This window comes from Solanum stenotomum, chromosome 2, assembly GCF_019186545.1.
Source record: "Solanum stenotomum isolate F172 chromosome 2, ASM1918654v1, whole genome shotgun sequence".
NCBI lineage: Eukaryota > Viridiplantae > Streptophyta > Magnoliopsida > Solanales > Solanaceae > Solanum > Solanum stenotomum.
In genome coordinates, this window is record NC_064283.1 from 6,164,708 (window position 1) to 6,183,192 (window position 18,485).

Here is an 18,485-nt window from a genome sequence, read left to right on the forward strand (position 1 = left end):
AGAGGATTGAAAGATTATTTTGAAGAAATCAAGGTGGTTATGTTGATAGTCTCAAAAAAATTAGGAGTGAAATGATATTTTTAATGATATGAGATATTTTGTAATAAATCTTATGATTGTCTAAAATAGATAGTATATCTTTGGACTAGCTTAGCCCGTAAATTGTTATTAGAGTCAATAGTTCAACAACGTGAAAGGCAAAAAGGGCTTGGATCCGAGACACACACAAATGATAAATTTGGTGGCCTTAAATGTTCGATCATGGGGTGACATATGATAAATTTCGAAAATTAGCCAATGGAACGAGGTTATTGACTATGAAAATTTAGTGCGACACGAGATTATTGGAGATTTGGACGAAGTCCATATTGATGCTTGAAAAGATTGAAAATTACATTTGAGATTTTGAAAAAATCATACCGTGTAACTTTAAATCAAAACAAATAATATCATACTATATTCTCAATATCATACTATATTGAGAATATAGTATGATATTCTTCGTTGAAAATTTTCTCTCCTTTTTAAACAATTCTTTTATTTTCATCAATATAATTTTATCTAGAAATATATTCTCGACCAATAATTCCTTCGCATGCATAGGAAACTCAAGAATCAAAGACGAAAATGTGCAATCTTATTTTATTACTTACTTTTGTCTTAAATAATCTGTCCTCTTTTTTTTAAATGCTTTTGAAGAAAATATTAATTAAAAATTACGATAAATAATTGGACGCATAGAGAATATTAGGTCGGCACGGCAAAACCTCAAAAAAATATTATAATAATGGAGACCACTAATATTGCATTTTTAAACCTAAGAAAAATACTCCAGGTTAAAAAGGGAAAATTCACAATATATATAAAAAAAAATCTTTAGTGGCAATTAATTAATGACAATAGCTTAATTGTCATTAAATATATATTTTTAGCTTCAGTTAGCACTCTCTGTGTATGTCTCTAAAGCCTTTAGCAGCATTTGATCTAATGACACTTAACTAATATTGGTGAAGGCTTAGCAATTTTTATTAATGTACCTATTTATTGCCGCTAAAAGTTATTTTTGTTGTAGTGTGCATGTTTTATTAATATCTCTCCGTTCACTTTTACTTATCACTATTTGACTTGGCACACCCGTTAAGAAAATAATTACTAATATATGTATTTTACCAAACTATCCCTATTAAATGATGTTTAGTTTAAATCTTGGAAAATACTACATCAGCTCACTTTTACTTGTCATTTATACCTAAAATCGATTTTCATTTTTACTTGTCATTTTTGACATATCAAGAAAAGACATTTATTTTTTCCAATATAAGCATTTAATGCTGAGGATAAAATATGAGGAAAACAAATTATTTTTTCTTGGTATGTCAAAAGTGACAGATAAAATGAAAATCGATTTTCAAAATAAATGACAAGTGAAAGTGAACGTTCGGAGAATTTAATAGTAGTGATAATTTGGTAAATGATAACTCATGTAGCTACTTTTGGGCCAACCAATTGTGCAACTAATTATCAATTGTCAAAGCATTGAGAAATGACAGCAAATAAGTCTTCTGATTGGCCCAACTAATTCTCTTATTAATAGTTTTATTTAATAATTGGAATTATCAACCAATTACCACCACTACAAAAGAATAAATCGACTTATTACTAAAGTCAACTCAAAATATAAATATTTTGTCTCACCTTCAACTGTTAGTATAGTACTAACACATTTATTACGTAACGCTAAACATTTTGTATATGATGAAGTTAGATCGAAAATAATTTAAAATTTAAATTATGATCAAAATATGATATTTATCTGATAATTTAGATTAAGAAATAAAATCGCTCTCTGATAATTAGACATTATGATTTATGATGATAAAATGTTTTATTCACCGTCTATAAATAATGGGACCAATTATATATGACAGTTTGTTTTTTTTTTCTAGAGAAATTCAATTTTCGGATTAATTTAATTCTAGGCGGAAAAATATGGTTTTGCTTTCTTCACAGAAGTCGAAAAAGACACATTATGCAACTCCAATATTTTAAACATTTTTAGATTGTCTGCATTATATGAAATCTAAATTAAATAAAAAGTAAAAATCAAAATTATTTAGGATCTCATATTTAATAGTTTCTTTAATTCATGTTTAAATTCATAAGGGAATTTGCCACATATCGTTTGTGGATTGGAGATTTATTCTCATTATATTTTATATTGAGGTTAATACCTCATATGGTCACTCAACTAAAAAGTCACCATGTGAGTGACTTTCTGAGGAAAGACTGGATAGTTGAGTGACCATCTGAGGTATTAACCCTATTATATTGTTTATACGTTAGTATTGACAAACTCAGGTCATAGTGTACGGGAATGTTGGGTTCCCACGTGCATTTTGTATGTGATTCCTTATATACTCTTACAATAGTCATCACATGAACTATAACCTATACGTTGAGTTGGGTCCTATTTTCGTACAAATGTTACTAAATTTTAAGGAACTCATACTCGATATCCTCAATACGCATACACATGATGTTAGACTTGTGGTAGGCTAATTTGCCAACATGAAAAAATGGGGTTCAATTACTACAACCCATTCTGAAATCTGACTCAATACACTTTTATTTTCCAACATTGCTGAAAACTATATATGATTCTGCCTGTTCTGTCAAAATTCAACAAATGGACAACTTGCTTCATTTTAGCCCAATGGATGGATTTTTGGGGGTGGGTGCGTGGCATACACTTATTGAAGGTCAACATCTTGAATTTTAAAATTTTGATTTGACCACACCGATTCCATACTGGATAAAGAAGTATTTACCATTTTACCACAACCGTTGGTAGAGGAAGTAGTAATTGTTTGGCAACAAAAATTTGTCTGTAACGAGAAATGCACTTTATTGGAACTTTGCCTTATACACCTGCACCATGTACGACCCCTATTTATTTGCCTCAAGGGGTACTCTGATTTCTACACTAAAATTTATCTGCAAATATGAGTACTCCAAAATAAATAAATTTCTCCTAGTTCAAAATGAATGAAATTTCATACGTCCAATGACAAGAAAGGGAGGTTATTACCGATATATAGACAGACCCTTGACTCAAGTAAAAATGCGTTAATATACATGTTAGAACACTTTCATTTTTTCTTTCATATGACACTTGCTTAATACATGTTAGAACACTTTCATTTGTGGTCAAGCAATAAAACACATATTCCAAAGTTTTAATTATGGTATATGAAATATTGAGAGGTTGTGCATAAAAATCCCCTTAAATCCAAGATTCTCCCAATCTTTTGCACAGTTAAATAAGTACAAATGATAAATACTAATGCAGCTGTTGGCATCTCAAAGAGACACAAAACTGTGCATTGAAAAACAAATCTTTCATTTCAAGTGTCAGATGAGCTACACAACTCATTTATGTACAATGAACTTCCACAACCCCAACCACAAATATTGTCCTTTCTTCCAAACTATTATATGGACATATTCAAGTTGCGTTACAAATTCAAGACCACGAGATTCAAAACTATCACTTGGATACTTAAAACTCCGTGTCTAGTCAGACTCAAGACACTTAAATTGAGACGGAGGGAGTACCAACAAGGCACTTCCATCCAAAAGGCAAAAAAATAAAGTTCTGCTTTGTATAGTTGGTAGTTGAAAACTCTCACCAGCCTCAATGGTGACAAAGAAGATTGTCCAATTTTTACTTCAGTAATAATACTAATAATTCACCTGGAATACACTTTCAATAATGCAAGACATGAATATTTATATCAACAAACGCGAAACGAGATGGCAATAGACAAGAAGACCTGATGTTATGTACAAATAATTGAGCCAAGGTAGTCTACACAACAAGTCTAAACAGACTCAATAATGATACAGCTGTTATGAACAAATAATTGAGCATGTGGTGTGGACTTTTTCCTCCTCAACCCATATAGAATTTATAGTTTTTAAAGCTAAATCGACATTGATGCAATGTGAGGTAAGAAGTTAGTGATTTCGATTACTACAACCCGATGAAAAATGTGGAGGACACATTTATTCATATACAGTAATAACAATTCTTGAAGAGCACACACATACTTAATCAAACGGCAAACTTTGGGTCTAAAGTACACACTTAAGGTTACTTAAACAAGCAATACACTTAAAACATAACTAAATTACCTCTAGAAGAGCTCTCAGTACACAACACACATTAGTTTGCAGACAAACTCCAATATCAAAGTGCTTTTTTAATTAGACAAGATAAAAACTTAACGAGGACATATATTACGCAAATATTAAAAAACACCATGTCGTAATCAGGTAAAGCATCTACCCATGCTGAGCTATCCAAGACCAACAACCAGCTACTGTTCATGCCTTTAAAAAGGATTCAAGTTTATGAGCTCTTCACCCGTTTTGTGTTTGCCTCGCCTAATAGTAATGCTGGATGGATAGCTTTAATCATGTGTAGATAGGCTAATTTCTGCTCCGACACTTCTCCATAGCCCTTGGGGCTGCAGACATAAATGCACAAGGTCAGTGGAAGAGTAACATGTTTCCGTTTCATATCTTAGAAGCAGGAGTTGGTCGTTGCAATGTTGCAAGCAATATCAAAAATTTAACTAGAGTTGCATTACCATAGAGTAAACACATTCATGGATTTATAAAAAGCTTATCATTAGTCTGCACACTTATCAGTATATGGAAATGGATTATTGGGTAATGGAACTTTTGCGGAAATCCAACCAGCTGAGTTTGTTACCCCCTTCCCCCTTTTTTAGTGAGACAAAGCTGACTAACTCACATGTTTCAAACAGTAATACCGGCATAGCACTGCACATAGATTTGCAATCGCTTATTGCTCGTTTCCTTTCGGTTTTGGGAGTACATTAACCATTCTCCTTCACTCTCCATCGTTCATCTCTCACAGATGCAGGTGAGCCCTATAATGCAAATGAACCTACCACCACCAACTCAAAGATGCCTAGCCTACCTTTGATATCCTAAATCTTTCTATTGCCGCGTAACAAATAATAAAATGAGGCCAGATCCATAACAAATGTAGTTCTGCCAGGCAAGCGATTCTCTAATACTCAAGTCAGCTCTTTGAAAAAATGCATCACGGTAATTCAGAGAACTTTCATGACAAACAGCTGGGGTGAGAGAATTCCTAAACCAGCATTTCATAACCTCTATAATTATTTCTTCAGTAATATCTTCTAAATATCAAACTCACAAGGTAGTTTTGTTTCAAAACATAGAACGTTGTCAAGACTCACGGAAATCAAATGTTGAAACCTGATAATTCTGTGTTACAGTTTGTATATTTCTATTTTATCACCAAGTAGTTGTTTTTTTTCTTTTTATTCCACCTTCCCGGAAGATCAATAGTGTTCCCAATGACATTCCAGCATGACTCAAACCCTCAACATACCAGTTGATGGTGGAGGTGTTCAACCACTTAAATAAGCCTCACTCGACTTGCCAAATGGTTATGCATGTCAAAAAACAAAAATAGAGGTACAAGCCCTAAGAACAAGGTCGGGGGGGGGATCAAGGAGGAGACGGTCATTCCTTTTTACACTTTGATAGTGTGGATGAAGAGGTCTAAAAATGCAGAGTGGGCTCAACAAGAGATACTCACCGAGGCCAATGGCATCTGAACCTTTCATGATCCTCAACCTCTTGCAAGTGTCAATAAACATCCTACAACATGACAATATTAGGAATCAATAAGCATGGTCATCGTCAAATATACAAACAATCAATCAGAAACACCATTCAATAAGATTTATTACAAGTATAAAGTGAAACTAATATATTAGACCTTGCAAAGAACAGCCCTTAATAAAAGTACTACTGGTATTTTTATATAATCCAAGGGAAAACAGTTTCAAGAAAACAATATGTTCAGGTCAATCATTGTCATAGTAAACCAACAGATTCATCATTGCAAAAGAACAAAACAGAAGGGAGATAAAGCAAACGAGAGAGAGACAGAAAGAGGACTAACTCTCTGATCATACATGCTGAATCAAGCTGTGGAAAACTTGCAGAATCATGTTCATCATTTAAGTATTATTTATCGGCTGTAAGATTAGAAATATCTAACAGTTACAGTGCTAATTACATGGAACAGCAGCACTAATAATGGGACACATACGAAGCAAGAGTTGAATGACACGTGGATTATTAGGCGTTTTTCCCAAAGCAGCGCAATCGTTATTTAACATATGCTAGCAATATCTTTGAATCCTGGTTGAGTGTCAAACCAACAATGACACCAAATTCTTTTAGTTACATTTATCACCCCTATAATCCATTGGCATTATCAAGTAATCAGATTATTAGTGGTTTTTCTATTCATGCTAGAGATAAGAAATAATAATCGATAACTGAAGGCAGCATGAATCTTGATTGATAAAAATCCTGACTACAAGTTTAACCATGGCAAATCTTTTCATACTTAGCACTATACACATACAAAATGAGCCTCAAGTTTTCTGAAATGGTAAGTAGTAATGATGGCCCTCAAAATTAACTTTGCTGATTTATTAATTTAATCAGACTCCTTAAAAGCTCTATCAATCAAAAAAAAGATCTTCCTTGTAACACAAGGCCAAACCTACCTTCACATCTTTATGGAGATGATATAAGCTTTTTTCAAGAGACTGGTGAGGCACAAAATGTATTTCAGTTGACCATGCAGATATCTACTTCGGTCCAGTAAAAAATCATGAACATCATAACTTTAGCCACCTTCCCCCTGAACTCTTACTACATGGAAAGGCTTCTCAATTCAGAGAACTTAATTATGTGTCAGGTTTGAGATTTCCTCACTAATTCAGGACTTACTAGAGCATCATTGCTCTCTAAGCTTCCAGTTACACATGAACGTGTTTAACTTCCTTAAGGTGAGGACTGATTAGTCTAATTTTATTTCTATATCTGACGATGTGTTGTATTTACTATCAGCTGCACCAAGTCCACATGTACTACTACATCCACACCACATGCACTGAATTCTTCTTCTTTTCTCAAAGGAAAATGCAGACAAACAAGAAATAGGTTGGCAGAAAATGTTGTAAACTATACAAAACAGTGCTAAAAGGGAAAGAAAAAAAAAGGAGTTGAATTAGCAAGAGCTTACTCCCAAGGTACATCACCAACAAGCATCCAGTCCCCATCCTTATCTTCATAAGTGAGAACATACTCAGATCCATGAAGCAAATCCTTCAATTTGCTCTCACTTAACATATCCTTCCCAGGAGCTCCATGAGATCCATATTGACCTGTCATAACAGGGAAGTAGCAGTAACTAGGACAATGAAAAAATCATGAACAAGTATCTTACTATTTTAAAACCAATCACTGAAATTATGAACTAGTAAAAGGCTTCAAAATAGCTAACCTATAGTAAAACAGCTGAACATTGTTTCAAGAGCAGAAGAGAGCTCTTGGTATGCAGAATAGGTTCTGAGGTCCACTTTCCTCAAATAGGGAGCACCATCCATGCTGACCTTTATGAAAAGAGCTGGTGAGCCAGCTTTTCCGTCCACCTCTTCGTTGTTCTTTGAGGCAGAGGCTAGAGTGTTCTTTCTAAAAGATCGAATGGGTGGCCAACCAACAACCTGTGCCCTGAAATTAAACAACGATGATTAGACTTTTATTTTTGAACATAAGATCACAGATTAGACATTTTGTACAATCATTATCCAAATATCTCACTTCTTACTCCTAGCGGGAGATACTCACTTTGTAGCAGGGGCACCACTGCCCGCACGGTTTGAGGCATCATTCACAGCAGAAGGCCTCTCGGGAACTGTACTGTGAGTATTAGCATCTTTCATTTTAGTTGGTTGCACATGTGAGGTCTCCTTTGCATCACCTGATTTCACACCGGAATTCGACAGAAATTTTCCCTGTAGGATAGATTTAGTAACTTCAGTTGCAGCTTTACCAAAAAATGAGTATCCTTATTAAAGAAATGATTGTTCACCTCTGAGAATCCATCCATAGCGTCTGAAAATCCTCGTTTATTGCCAGTAACTACTGTTTTCTGCGATACCGAGAAAGCAGTATCTTTGGCAGGGTGCAAGGGGAAGAGCAGCTTCTCATCAACCTTTGTCGAGCTCACAGGACAAGTCTCCTCGCCTCTTTCGGGAGACTGGGATCCAGGGAGACCGAGCCTGAGCTCCGTCGCCTTGAGATTTAATCCACACCCATTATTGTCCTCTGATGAGGTGGAAATATTACAGCTGTCCACCGATGAACAATCAGATAGACCCATATAGTTTCGCTCTTTAAGAGCTGATCCTTTTTTGCATATGCTTCCTAAGGAAGTCGAAGAAGCCAGTAGAGTTACATTACTCTGGCCCTCCTCCTCCCCAACACCAAGGAGTGGCGGAGACATCACAATTACAAATCACTCTAATAATTCTGCACAGCTCATTTCAAGAAAAAGGAAATAAAGTTATTAACATAACACTATTCTAGATCAAAATCAAGTGCAGATAATAAACCATTCAGAATGCTTTGAGCATTAGGTGTTTAACATAAAAAACAGGATTAGTATGTCCTACAATCCTGGGAATTAAATTACTACGGTTTGTTGTATAGATGATTCCTCAAATAGTCACTCACCTAATAGTTATTAACTCGAAAAGTCACATTCCTTGTTGAAAAAAATTTGGAATCAAGAAAAAGGAAGACTTTCTAAGATAACAACTCAAACTATGGGAAATCAACCCTAAGCAAAATACATAGCAAAGTAGATAGCAAGGTAAATTCTTTTAAGTTTTGGAGTTAAAAAATATTAGCAAGGTAATTAGCAAATACAGACATTAATGTACTAGCAGGAAAAAAAAAAAATCCTCTCTTAAAGCAGCTACTTTTGCCCAGAAAAATTCAGCAGAAGAGAAAAGGAAAGATCATAAGCTTTTTCAAAAGGAATATTCCCCATTTAAAAAAGCAAACAGCAGGAACAAAATTAAACAAGAACCAAAAACTAAACTTCACCCAAATACCTCAAAGATTAGTTCTTTAATACAAAAACAACACCCCCAAAGACCCAAAAAAAAAAAAGAGTTGTTACCTTCACTCCAACAAGTAAAAAAAAAAACCCCAAAATCCTTAATTTTCACAAGTTACAACAAGTATATACAGCTCAAACAGGAAAAAAACTGATTTTTAAGACAAAAAGCAAAACCAAGAATCACTCAGCAGATCTACAAAATCATATGAAACAGAGAACAGATCACCCCCAAAACCACAAACTTCCCAAAAATCAAAAACAAGAAAATTTCAAGAACATGCAAAGAAGAAAGAACCCAGAAGTCAAAATTTCAAGATTAGTTTAAAAAACAAGAAAAAGATTACTTTTTTTTTTTTACCTGTGAGAACCAAAGTTGTAAATTTGATGTTGTAAGAGAAAACCCAAGTAACAAAAAGCTTATTTGCAGCAGTAAGAGAAGAAGGAAGAAGGAAGAAGAAGATGATGGTGGAGTAGTGAGGCTATTTTTTTGGTAGCAGAAAGAGAGAGAGAAAAAAAACTAAGGACCCTCCATTTGGCAGACAGTAACAAAAGCTTATTTGCTGTCCTATGTGAAACTCTAGGCTCATTTTAAAATTAACAAAATGTACTTACCAAAAAGATAAAAAGAAAAACTAAAAAGACATTTTATTTTTATTTTTAAAAAAGGAGGGATTTGGTTCATGATGTAATTATAATATGGGATTATAAATTTTGAATTAATTTATTTTATTTGAAAGACAAATAAATTCAGAGTTTTATCTGAATTTTTGTGAGTAATTTAAAGAGAAAATATTTTATTTAGTATTTTTCTAAAATATTGAAAGTTGAATTCTCGAATTATATGATCAAACATATTTTTTGAAATCCAACTTTGAAAAGAGTCAAAAAAAAATTATGATCAAGTGTCTCTTTAGAATTAAATTTGAATTAATTTAAATAAAATAATTGAGTTATATTTTTTCTAATAAACATGAAAAATTCGCAAGTAGTGATAACAATAAAAAAAAATTGAATTCCTTCACAATTCTAAGAGATGAGCAAATTATAGTTCATAAATAAGATATCAAATTATCATTAGGTGTCGCATTAATAAATTTAATATGTTTTTTTTAATAAAAAGTATTTTTTTTATTAGAAATTTTGAAATACATATAATTTTATACGTTGGCGTATGGCGATGAAAATAAAAAGAATCACTTTATTTGATATTTTCACAATTGAAGTTAGAGTTACGTTTAGCTATACTTTTCCATGAAATATAATTTAAATAAGATTATATTATTTTTAAAAACAGGATAAACTTGAAAAAGAAAAGGTGAAAAAGGTGATAACAACATTTTGGGTGTTTTTTAAATTTCAGATACATTTAAATATCTATTTGGAATTTTCATCGTCAAACGTTGATTTTCAAATAAGATGAGAAAATAATCGGAAAAGGTTAAAAGAATGAAAAAGAATTATCATGGTCAAACGGATCTTAATATAATTTTTGCACATAGACGATCTCACCACAATGAACATCAGTCATTTTTTGCAATATTAAAAATATTGTTTTTTCTATACAAAGTATTAACTTATGGATCAAAATTTTATATTCTTAAAAAAGAAATTGAAATGACGATTTTCAAATCATGTCTTCAAATTACATATTCAAATGTTAATTTAAATCATATTTATTTTTGTGTGCATTTGTTTTTTTAGGGTAATGGGAAAAAGGAGAGGGAAAAAAGGACGTTTTCTTTTTCATAATAATACCTTTAAAAGTGAAATTTTCATTAATTATGGGAAAGTTATAGCATAAATATACTTTCTTAGCTTTTTGGATGGTCTAAAAAGAGTAAAGTTTGGATAATTTAAAGATATAGTTGTCGTGTGAGAGATTAGAATAGAAAAAGATGCATTGATTGAGGATAAATATTCTTTTAAATGATATTCTAGTGATAATTTGTTGGAAAACAAAAAAAGATAATGTTTAGTAAGTTTTAGTTAAATTTTTCTAAAAAAAGAATAATGTAACATCTACAGTTTTTATATGAATTTAGCAAATTTCTAACTTGCACTATTGAATATACAGTATAATCAAATCCTGTTTTGTCAGTTTCCATATATTCAAATATTTTTAAATGAAAATTTAAGTTCTGTATTTACTATAACATAATGTTCAATTGATTTTTGTACATAAATCTCTCATAGAAAAGAAAAACAAAAAAAGAGATAATGTACTTTAAATTTATTTGGTATTTTTAAAATAAATAGTCTGGAGTCTATTAAAATATTAAATTTGTGTATAATTCAATCTTTTCAACCCCTACTTATTAGATGTTTTTCTTGTATAGTATTTTCAAAACCAAAAAAAAAAAATACTACTAATATTAATTCTATTAAATTATTATTCTATATTTTTTAAAAGTTTTTTTTTTGGGGGNGGGGGGGGGGGGGTTATGAATTATAATACATAAATCCTTGAAGTTTAATTAATTAAAAGTGTGTATTTGTGGTTGTAGTCAACAATCAACCTCAAAGAAAGTTGTATTCATAGTGCTTCTAGTCAACCTTTTTTCCTTTTAAGTATTTTTTTTTTCCTTTCTGGTTCTGAAAATAGAACAAAAAAAGGGTTAAAGATAAATCTGCATTGAAAAATTTCACATGAAAAAATAAATGATTTTCAAATAAGTCTATTTCATTCTCTAAATTCAAATCAGATCTCTAATTAAGAACCAATGAGTATTTCCCATTCTGAATAATATTGTGGCATTGTGCCCTTTCAATTTTAATTAGAAGTATTAAGTTGAAAAACGTAAATATATAAAATCTACAACAACAACAGCCTCTTGATAAAACATTCTACCTTATTAGTGAGTTAAATCGATATAAATTTAAATTAATTCATCAATAAACCATATAATAAAAATTCTATATTAAGATTGAAGAATCAAAATTCAGCAAAATAAAAAATAAAAAATAATCCATGTACAGATACAATTGACCTGACCAAAGTACACATACAAACACATACTGACACACATGTGATGAAGATGGATGATAGATCTACAAGAAAGGATCAAGAGTAGACAGGACAGACCCCCCCCTCCCCTCCTCACCCACCCCACCTAGGTCTGTTTCATGTTTCCATTTTTGTCTAATTATTTAGCCAGAAAAACAAAAAAAAATTAATTTAATTAAGAAAGTTTAACCAATTATTAATGATAATGATTCTTACTCCCAATAAATATATTGGTATAACGGTTAAGGTTGTTTCTCCCTTAATTAGAAGCTTCGAATTTGAGCCATATGTTTTTGATAAGGAACACTTCCCATAGAATGAAACCTTATGCGGTGTGAATTCAAAAAAGTCGAACTTCAATGTGAATGTCGAACACCGAATGAAAAATAAAATAATAATTTTTTATTTTTAGGGGTCTATCAAAAATAATTTTGATTTACTCAAAATAAAGATAAGATATTTGTATACTTTATCCCTCGTAAATTATATTTGTGAAACTATACTATGTTATTGTTATATAGTATAGTATAGTTTTCCAAACATCTTATTTCCAATCCACCAAAATGTTTTAAACTTTTTTAGCATTATTTCAACCTTTCTTTTTCACCCCTCAAGAAAATTTACAACCCTTGTATGATTAAAAAATAAATTCCAATAGGGAAAAAACAAAAGGACAAATAATTTTGTGGAGGAGTAGAGCTAAAAAAGGAGCATAATAATTATTATGAGTAGACAAAGAAAAGCAGGCCTCTCTATGGTCAATCCAACATTTTTCAACTACTCCACTCATTACTTCTCCTCTTTATCATTAAAAAAAAAATATATTACTATACTATTTCTATTTTATATCACATGCTCCATTATTATCAAAAATAGTTAAAATGACTAAGTAGACGTTTGGCCATGCGATACCATATCACGATATGGTGTCGTGAGATGGAATCAACGTTTGGAAATGCGATTTTACGCTGATTCCATCTCATGATTCCATATCATGAGAGGTGATTTCATATTCTCCAAAAATCATGATATGGAATTATATGGTAATTCCATATCATGATTTGCGATATTTTTAATACAAAAATTGAGCTACAAATTTATATTTGTTAAAACAACCTCACATTTATATTTACTAACCATTTATTTCATATGTAAATAAATTTTATAATCACATCATTACTTTTTAAAATTTATTATTCTCACCGATAAAAAATTTATTATTCTCACCAACATATAGTCACTTTAACTCACACCAACCGATTGTTAAAGTGATGAAATATTTATGGTCTATGAGCATGAAAATATAGTTGCAGATGATATTGACCAACAAATGGCTCAAATAACAATGTTGGTTCGTCTTCTCGGTCACATGATCGAAAAATGCAAGTTCAACGTGAGAAAATTGTCTGTATTATGTGGGAGGATTATATTAAAAACTAGTACAGTACAATTTATGTTCAATTTTTTTTTAATTAAATTAAAGTTAGATGAAACAATTACTTAAGTGGAGAACAAATAGCTTTGTAATAATTTATTATGTGATTTTATAAATTTTTGTTTATTTGATAAGATTGAATAAACAATTGGGGCTATTTTAATAGTTTTACAACTTATGAGATTTTTATGTTTATGAGAAAATATACAACACAAAAATTTCATATCGCATGTCCAAACAAAACTTCAATTTCATCTCATGATTCTATATCATGATACCATATCATGATTCCATATCATGATACTATATCACATGGCCAAACGGGTCCTAAAAATAAATATTGAATAATGTGTATTAATAATATTAAATTAGTTTGTGCTATGCTTTTATCATTTGTTTGATTTATTTTGTTAAATGAATAGGGTTGTAGTAAAATCGGAATAATACTAAACATAGTGTATTAGAATTTTAAAAAATAGTATTAATATTACTTTTGTTATAACTTACTAAAATGTATAATTAATACATTTATTAGTTATACATAAAATGAATCAGTACTAAACAAAGAATTAAAGAATGCTAAAACTAATATCAATACAATTTTTTCTAATAATTTGACATGTTTTTTTCGTTAGAGGAAATATGGATTATATACTACATAGAGAATGAGATATATAGTGTCATATGGTAATTTTTTATATGTATAAATTACAAATTGAAAGATGAAAACAAGGTCATTTTGGTTGTGTTGTTTGTTTTATTCTTGTACAAGTTACCTCCATGTCAAATTGTATGGGCCAAAAGTCCAACTTTGACATTTCATCGTATCAAAAGATGACATGTGTCTAATTTAGTATCGCTTAATTTAAGCAATAAGTTTAAAAATGTAGTTTATCAAGCCGCAATGCGGATAAGGCTCATCAATAATCATATTTTTGAGAATCTGAGATTATCTCTCACAATTGAATGGAATGATTTCAACAAGCAGATCATGTTCATTGATGACGGAACTCACACATGTTATATTGAGTTCAATTTATAAGAATATATATTCCTTCCATTCCCTTACTTTATTCCATCGAATTTTTATCACAAATATTCCACTTTATTACTTTCAAAATTGCAATTTAAACTCTTAAAAAATTAAAATCTAGTAATTCTGCTAATGATTGTCGGTCAATTATGTGCGAAGCAACCAAATAAAATTCATTTTATATTTTTTACTCGTCTATTATTCTTGCTTATAGCTTTGATAATATTTAATTTAGCATGAAGAATATATTGTTTGATTATTACAACTCGCGTCTCCTTCAATCACTAAAATAAATTCAATTGTTACTTTAAATCTCATATTTAGTGGTAAAAAATCAAATCGATTGGCTTAATGTATAGTTTAATTACCCATTGATGTTGAATCCAAATCCACTTTGCACATCCTTTCAATACAACAATTATTTTACGCATGAAACGTTTCATGAAATTTGTTTAAATATTTTTTTGTCACCTCTCAAATACTTTTTTAAAATTAACTCTTATCTCTTTAATATATATATAATTTTTTCAAAATAAAAAATTAATTTTACCTTTCAAGACATTTGGCTAAACACACAATTAAACGCATATTAAAAACTCAATCTTTTGATGTCATAATTACCCCTCCAATCACATGGACCCCACAGTAAAATGCAACGCTCCAATCAAGTTAGACCCACCGACCTGGATTATGGTGTAATTGTGAGACTATTTCACCCTTAATTAGAAGTTTCAAGTTCGAATACTGCATATGGAGAAAATTCTGTTAGGAACTTCACACTCAATAGGCCCTGCAGTGCGCTATTCAAATTTAGTCAAAACTCTAAACAGGCTTTGGACACTTGAAAACCAAAAAATCAAGTTTGTCCCCACTTCTAAAGGGTAAATTAGGAAGTTCACATGCTAATTTCTACTCCATTTGTCCGTAATTATTTGTCCACTTTTGAATTGACACACCTATTAAGAAATCAATTAATGACATAGTGAGTTACCATTTTACCCATTTAATTATGAAGTGGATGAAAAGTTCTGCATTTTTCAAAGTAAATAGTCATTTAATTGAGGGTATAATAGGTAAAAAAAAATTGTCATTTCTTGATTTGTCAAAATGCACAAGTAATTAGGGACAACTATAAAAGGAAAAGTAGACAAGTACTAATTAGGAACAAAGGGAGTATTTATTGAGTATAATGAAGAAAAGCTAAAGAAGATCTTAAAATAGAAAGAAAAAAAAAAGATCCATGAATTTCGGCATCTTTTATGGATTTAATGGGGAAAAACATTTGAGTATTTTTTATTATAATAAAAAGAGTATATGTTTAATGATATTATTAGTAGAATTAAATCATTGATTAAACCTTGTAATTCATTGACAGCGCCGCAAAATTTAAAAAAAAAAAAAAATCAACTTTGAGTTGTATAGTTGGTATTGTACCTAACTTTTAAAATTCAATTAGCAAACAGAATGTACTCTAACAACCCAATTGCCACCAACTTGTATAAAAAATTTGTCTGTAATTTTTTTATAAATAGGTAAAATACACTTCCCTCCATATATGTGTTTTTGATGTATATATGTATCCTTTAATTATAATTTTAAAAAATGTAGAGTTGTATGAAATTAAAGATTTCCATTGCACTCTCAAGTAAATATATAGTAATAATGATTTTTTTTATTAAAATATTTATAAATATCTAAATATATCTAATATATATACTAAGACAACCTTATGGGTTCTGAATTTTATAACGATGATTTGAAGTGTTAATAAGATAATTCTAAATTTAATATTTGTACATGTTTTTGATAAACTTCTTAATACAAATACACTATTTTAAACAAAAAGTACTATATTACTAGGTTCTATCGAATCCATACCCGAACTTCTAACTCCGTCTTTGACTATCGTGTTTCTTAACCCTAAGTTACATGTAGATCCTCCTACATGCTATATTCATATATACACACACTCTTCGATTCTAACAATGGCTTTTAAATATTTTTTCATGCTCAATAAAAAAACAACCATTTTAACATAATTCTAAATTTAATATTTATACATGTTTTTGATAAACTTCTTAATATAAATACACTATTTAAACACAAATTACTATATTACTAGGTTCGATCGAATCCATACCCAAACTTCTAACTCTGTTCTGTCTCTCGTATTTCTTAACCCTAAATTACATATAGATCCTCCTACATGCTATATTCATATATACACACTCTCTTTGATTTTAACAATCGCTTTTTAAATATTTTTCATGCTCAATTAAAAAAAAAAATTGTTAAAGATATAATTAGAAAATAATAGTCAACTTTGATACTCTGACATTTGTTTTTGGATCAAATTTTTGAAATTAAAACAATTAAAAGAATATTACATATTATATTTTAATTTTGAAAATAGTATAGTAATTTTTCATTTTTATTTAATTGAATTATTATTTTTAATTGGGGGTGGTGGGGTTTGAATGATAATAATAATATATTTTTTATTTTTGTGAAAAGAAAATAGTTTCGTAAGAGTTACGCAGAAGGAATTAGTTGAGAGGATAAGGAAAAAGGGGACAAAGCAAGAGTATCATGTTTATGCTCCCGACAACAAAGCGCCTTTTCTTTTTCCTTTGTCCCCTTTAGACCGCGACATATAACTTCTTCCACCCACCCTACTTAAACGCGTATACTCAACCTCTTCCTCCCGTAAAATCTCGATATTTCTGATTAAAAATACTTATCACTGGATCACAATTAGCGTTAGTATCATTACTATAGTATGGGTATAATTTTAGAAAATATGTTTTTTCTCACCATGAAAAATATGACGAGTTATAATAGGTAGATGTAGATCGATGAAGAATTAGAGGAGGTTATTACTAAACATAATTTTATATAATGAGATATGATCTTAAATAAGAAAGTATGAAAATCGAGGATCAGATTAATGGAGGTTGAATTTTTAGAATTGCACGCGCTATAAATGGGATTTGGGTGATTAATTGGGAGGGGAGGGGGAGAGTGGTTGTTTTAGGTATAATTAAAAATGAATGTTTAAGAGAATTAATGATGATTAACTGCTACCACTATCGCACGCTCGCAATGACATGGCATCATCATGCATGTCCATCATCATCATCATACGGCACACACACATACCATGCCTCCTACAACCTTCGTCATTCACATGTCATCATTATTCTACTTGAGATTTCGGGGTATTATATTTTACTCTCTCCGTCCACAATTGTTTGTCAGGATAAGGTCATGCACACCCCTCAAGGAAAATTTAATACAAGGTGTAATTTGACTAATATAACCCTACTATACCAAGAATACCAAAAGTCCACATAACTTTTCAATTGAATTACACTATTATTAAGGGCAGAATTGGAAAAAAGTGACTAATTATTTCTTGATTGTTTAAATTGACAATTAATCTTGGACATCTATTTTTAGTATACTTGTCAAACAACTGTGGACGGAGGGAGTAGGATTTTGTTATAAAGTATTACTATAAATGTTTTAACTTTTTGTCAAAGGAAAATATTTTTTTCTTTTGTATTTGGTTTATTTCTTTTTAGAGGAAAAAGTTTGGAGATCTATGAATTGAATATTCATATTCTCATAATAAACACAATATCATCCATAATGTAGTCGTTTAGAAACTTTTGTTTATAGGAAAATTTTATTCTCTCAACAGTTTTAATATTTTTTCTTTTATATTACTCTTTTCATATAATAATATAATGTTTTTAATATAAGTTTTTGTCATCCAATTTATCACTATTTGATTTAGGCATAATACATAAACATGACCCTTAACTTGGCTTCAACAAACAACTATGCCTTCCAACTTTGAGTGTGCACAAGTAGACACTTAAACTTATATAAAATTGAACAAGTAGACACACGTGTCCTACATGACGTAATACACGTAGGACGCCACATATGACACGAATGT

The 18,485-nt window shown here is 30.5% G+C and overlaps 1 protein-coding gene across 1 annotated transcript; it reads right to left on the reverse strand.

Annotated features, from left to right (window-relative positions):
• Nucleotides 1-4,167: 4,167 nt before the first annotated feature.
• On the reverse strand, nucleotides 4,168-9,636 carry LOC125854481 (auxin-responsive protein IAA9-like). The gene is made up of 7 exons (XM_049534041.1): nucleotides 9,408-9,636; nucleotides 8,015-8,454; nucleotides 7,771-7,937; nucleotides 7,427-7,653; nucleotides 7,166-7,307; nucleotides 5,660-5,721; nucleotides 4,168-4,529 (listed from the first exon to the last, which is right to left on the reverse strand). Exons 2-7 carry the CDS (start codon nucleotides 8,426-8,428, stop codon nucleotides 4,492-4,494), a joined length of 1,050 nt encoding a protein of 349 aa, XP_049389998.1. The 5' UTR covers nucleotides 8,429-8,454; nucleotides 9,408-9,636; the 3' UTR covers nucleotides 4,168-4,491.
• Between the last annotated feature and the right edge of the window lie 8,849 nt (nucleotides 9,637-18,485).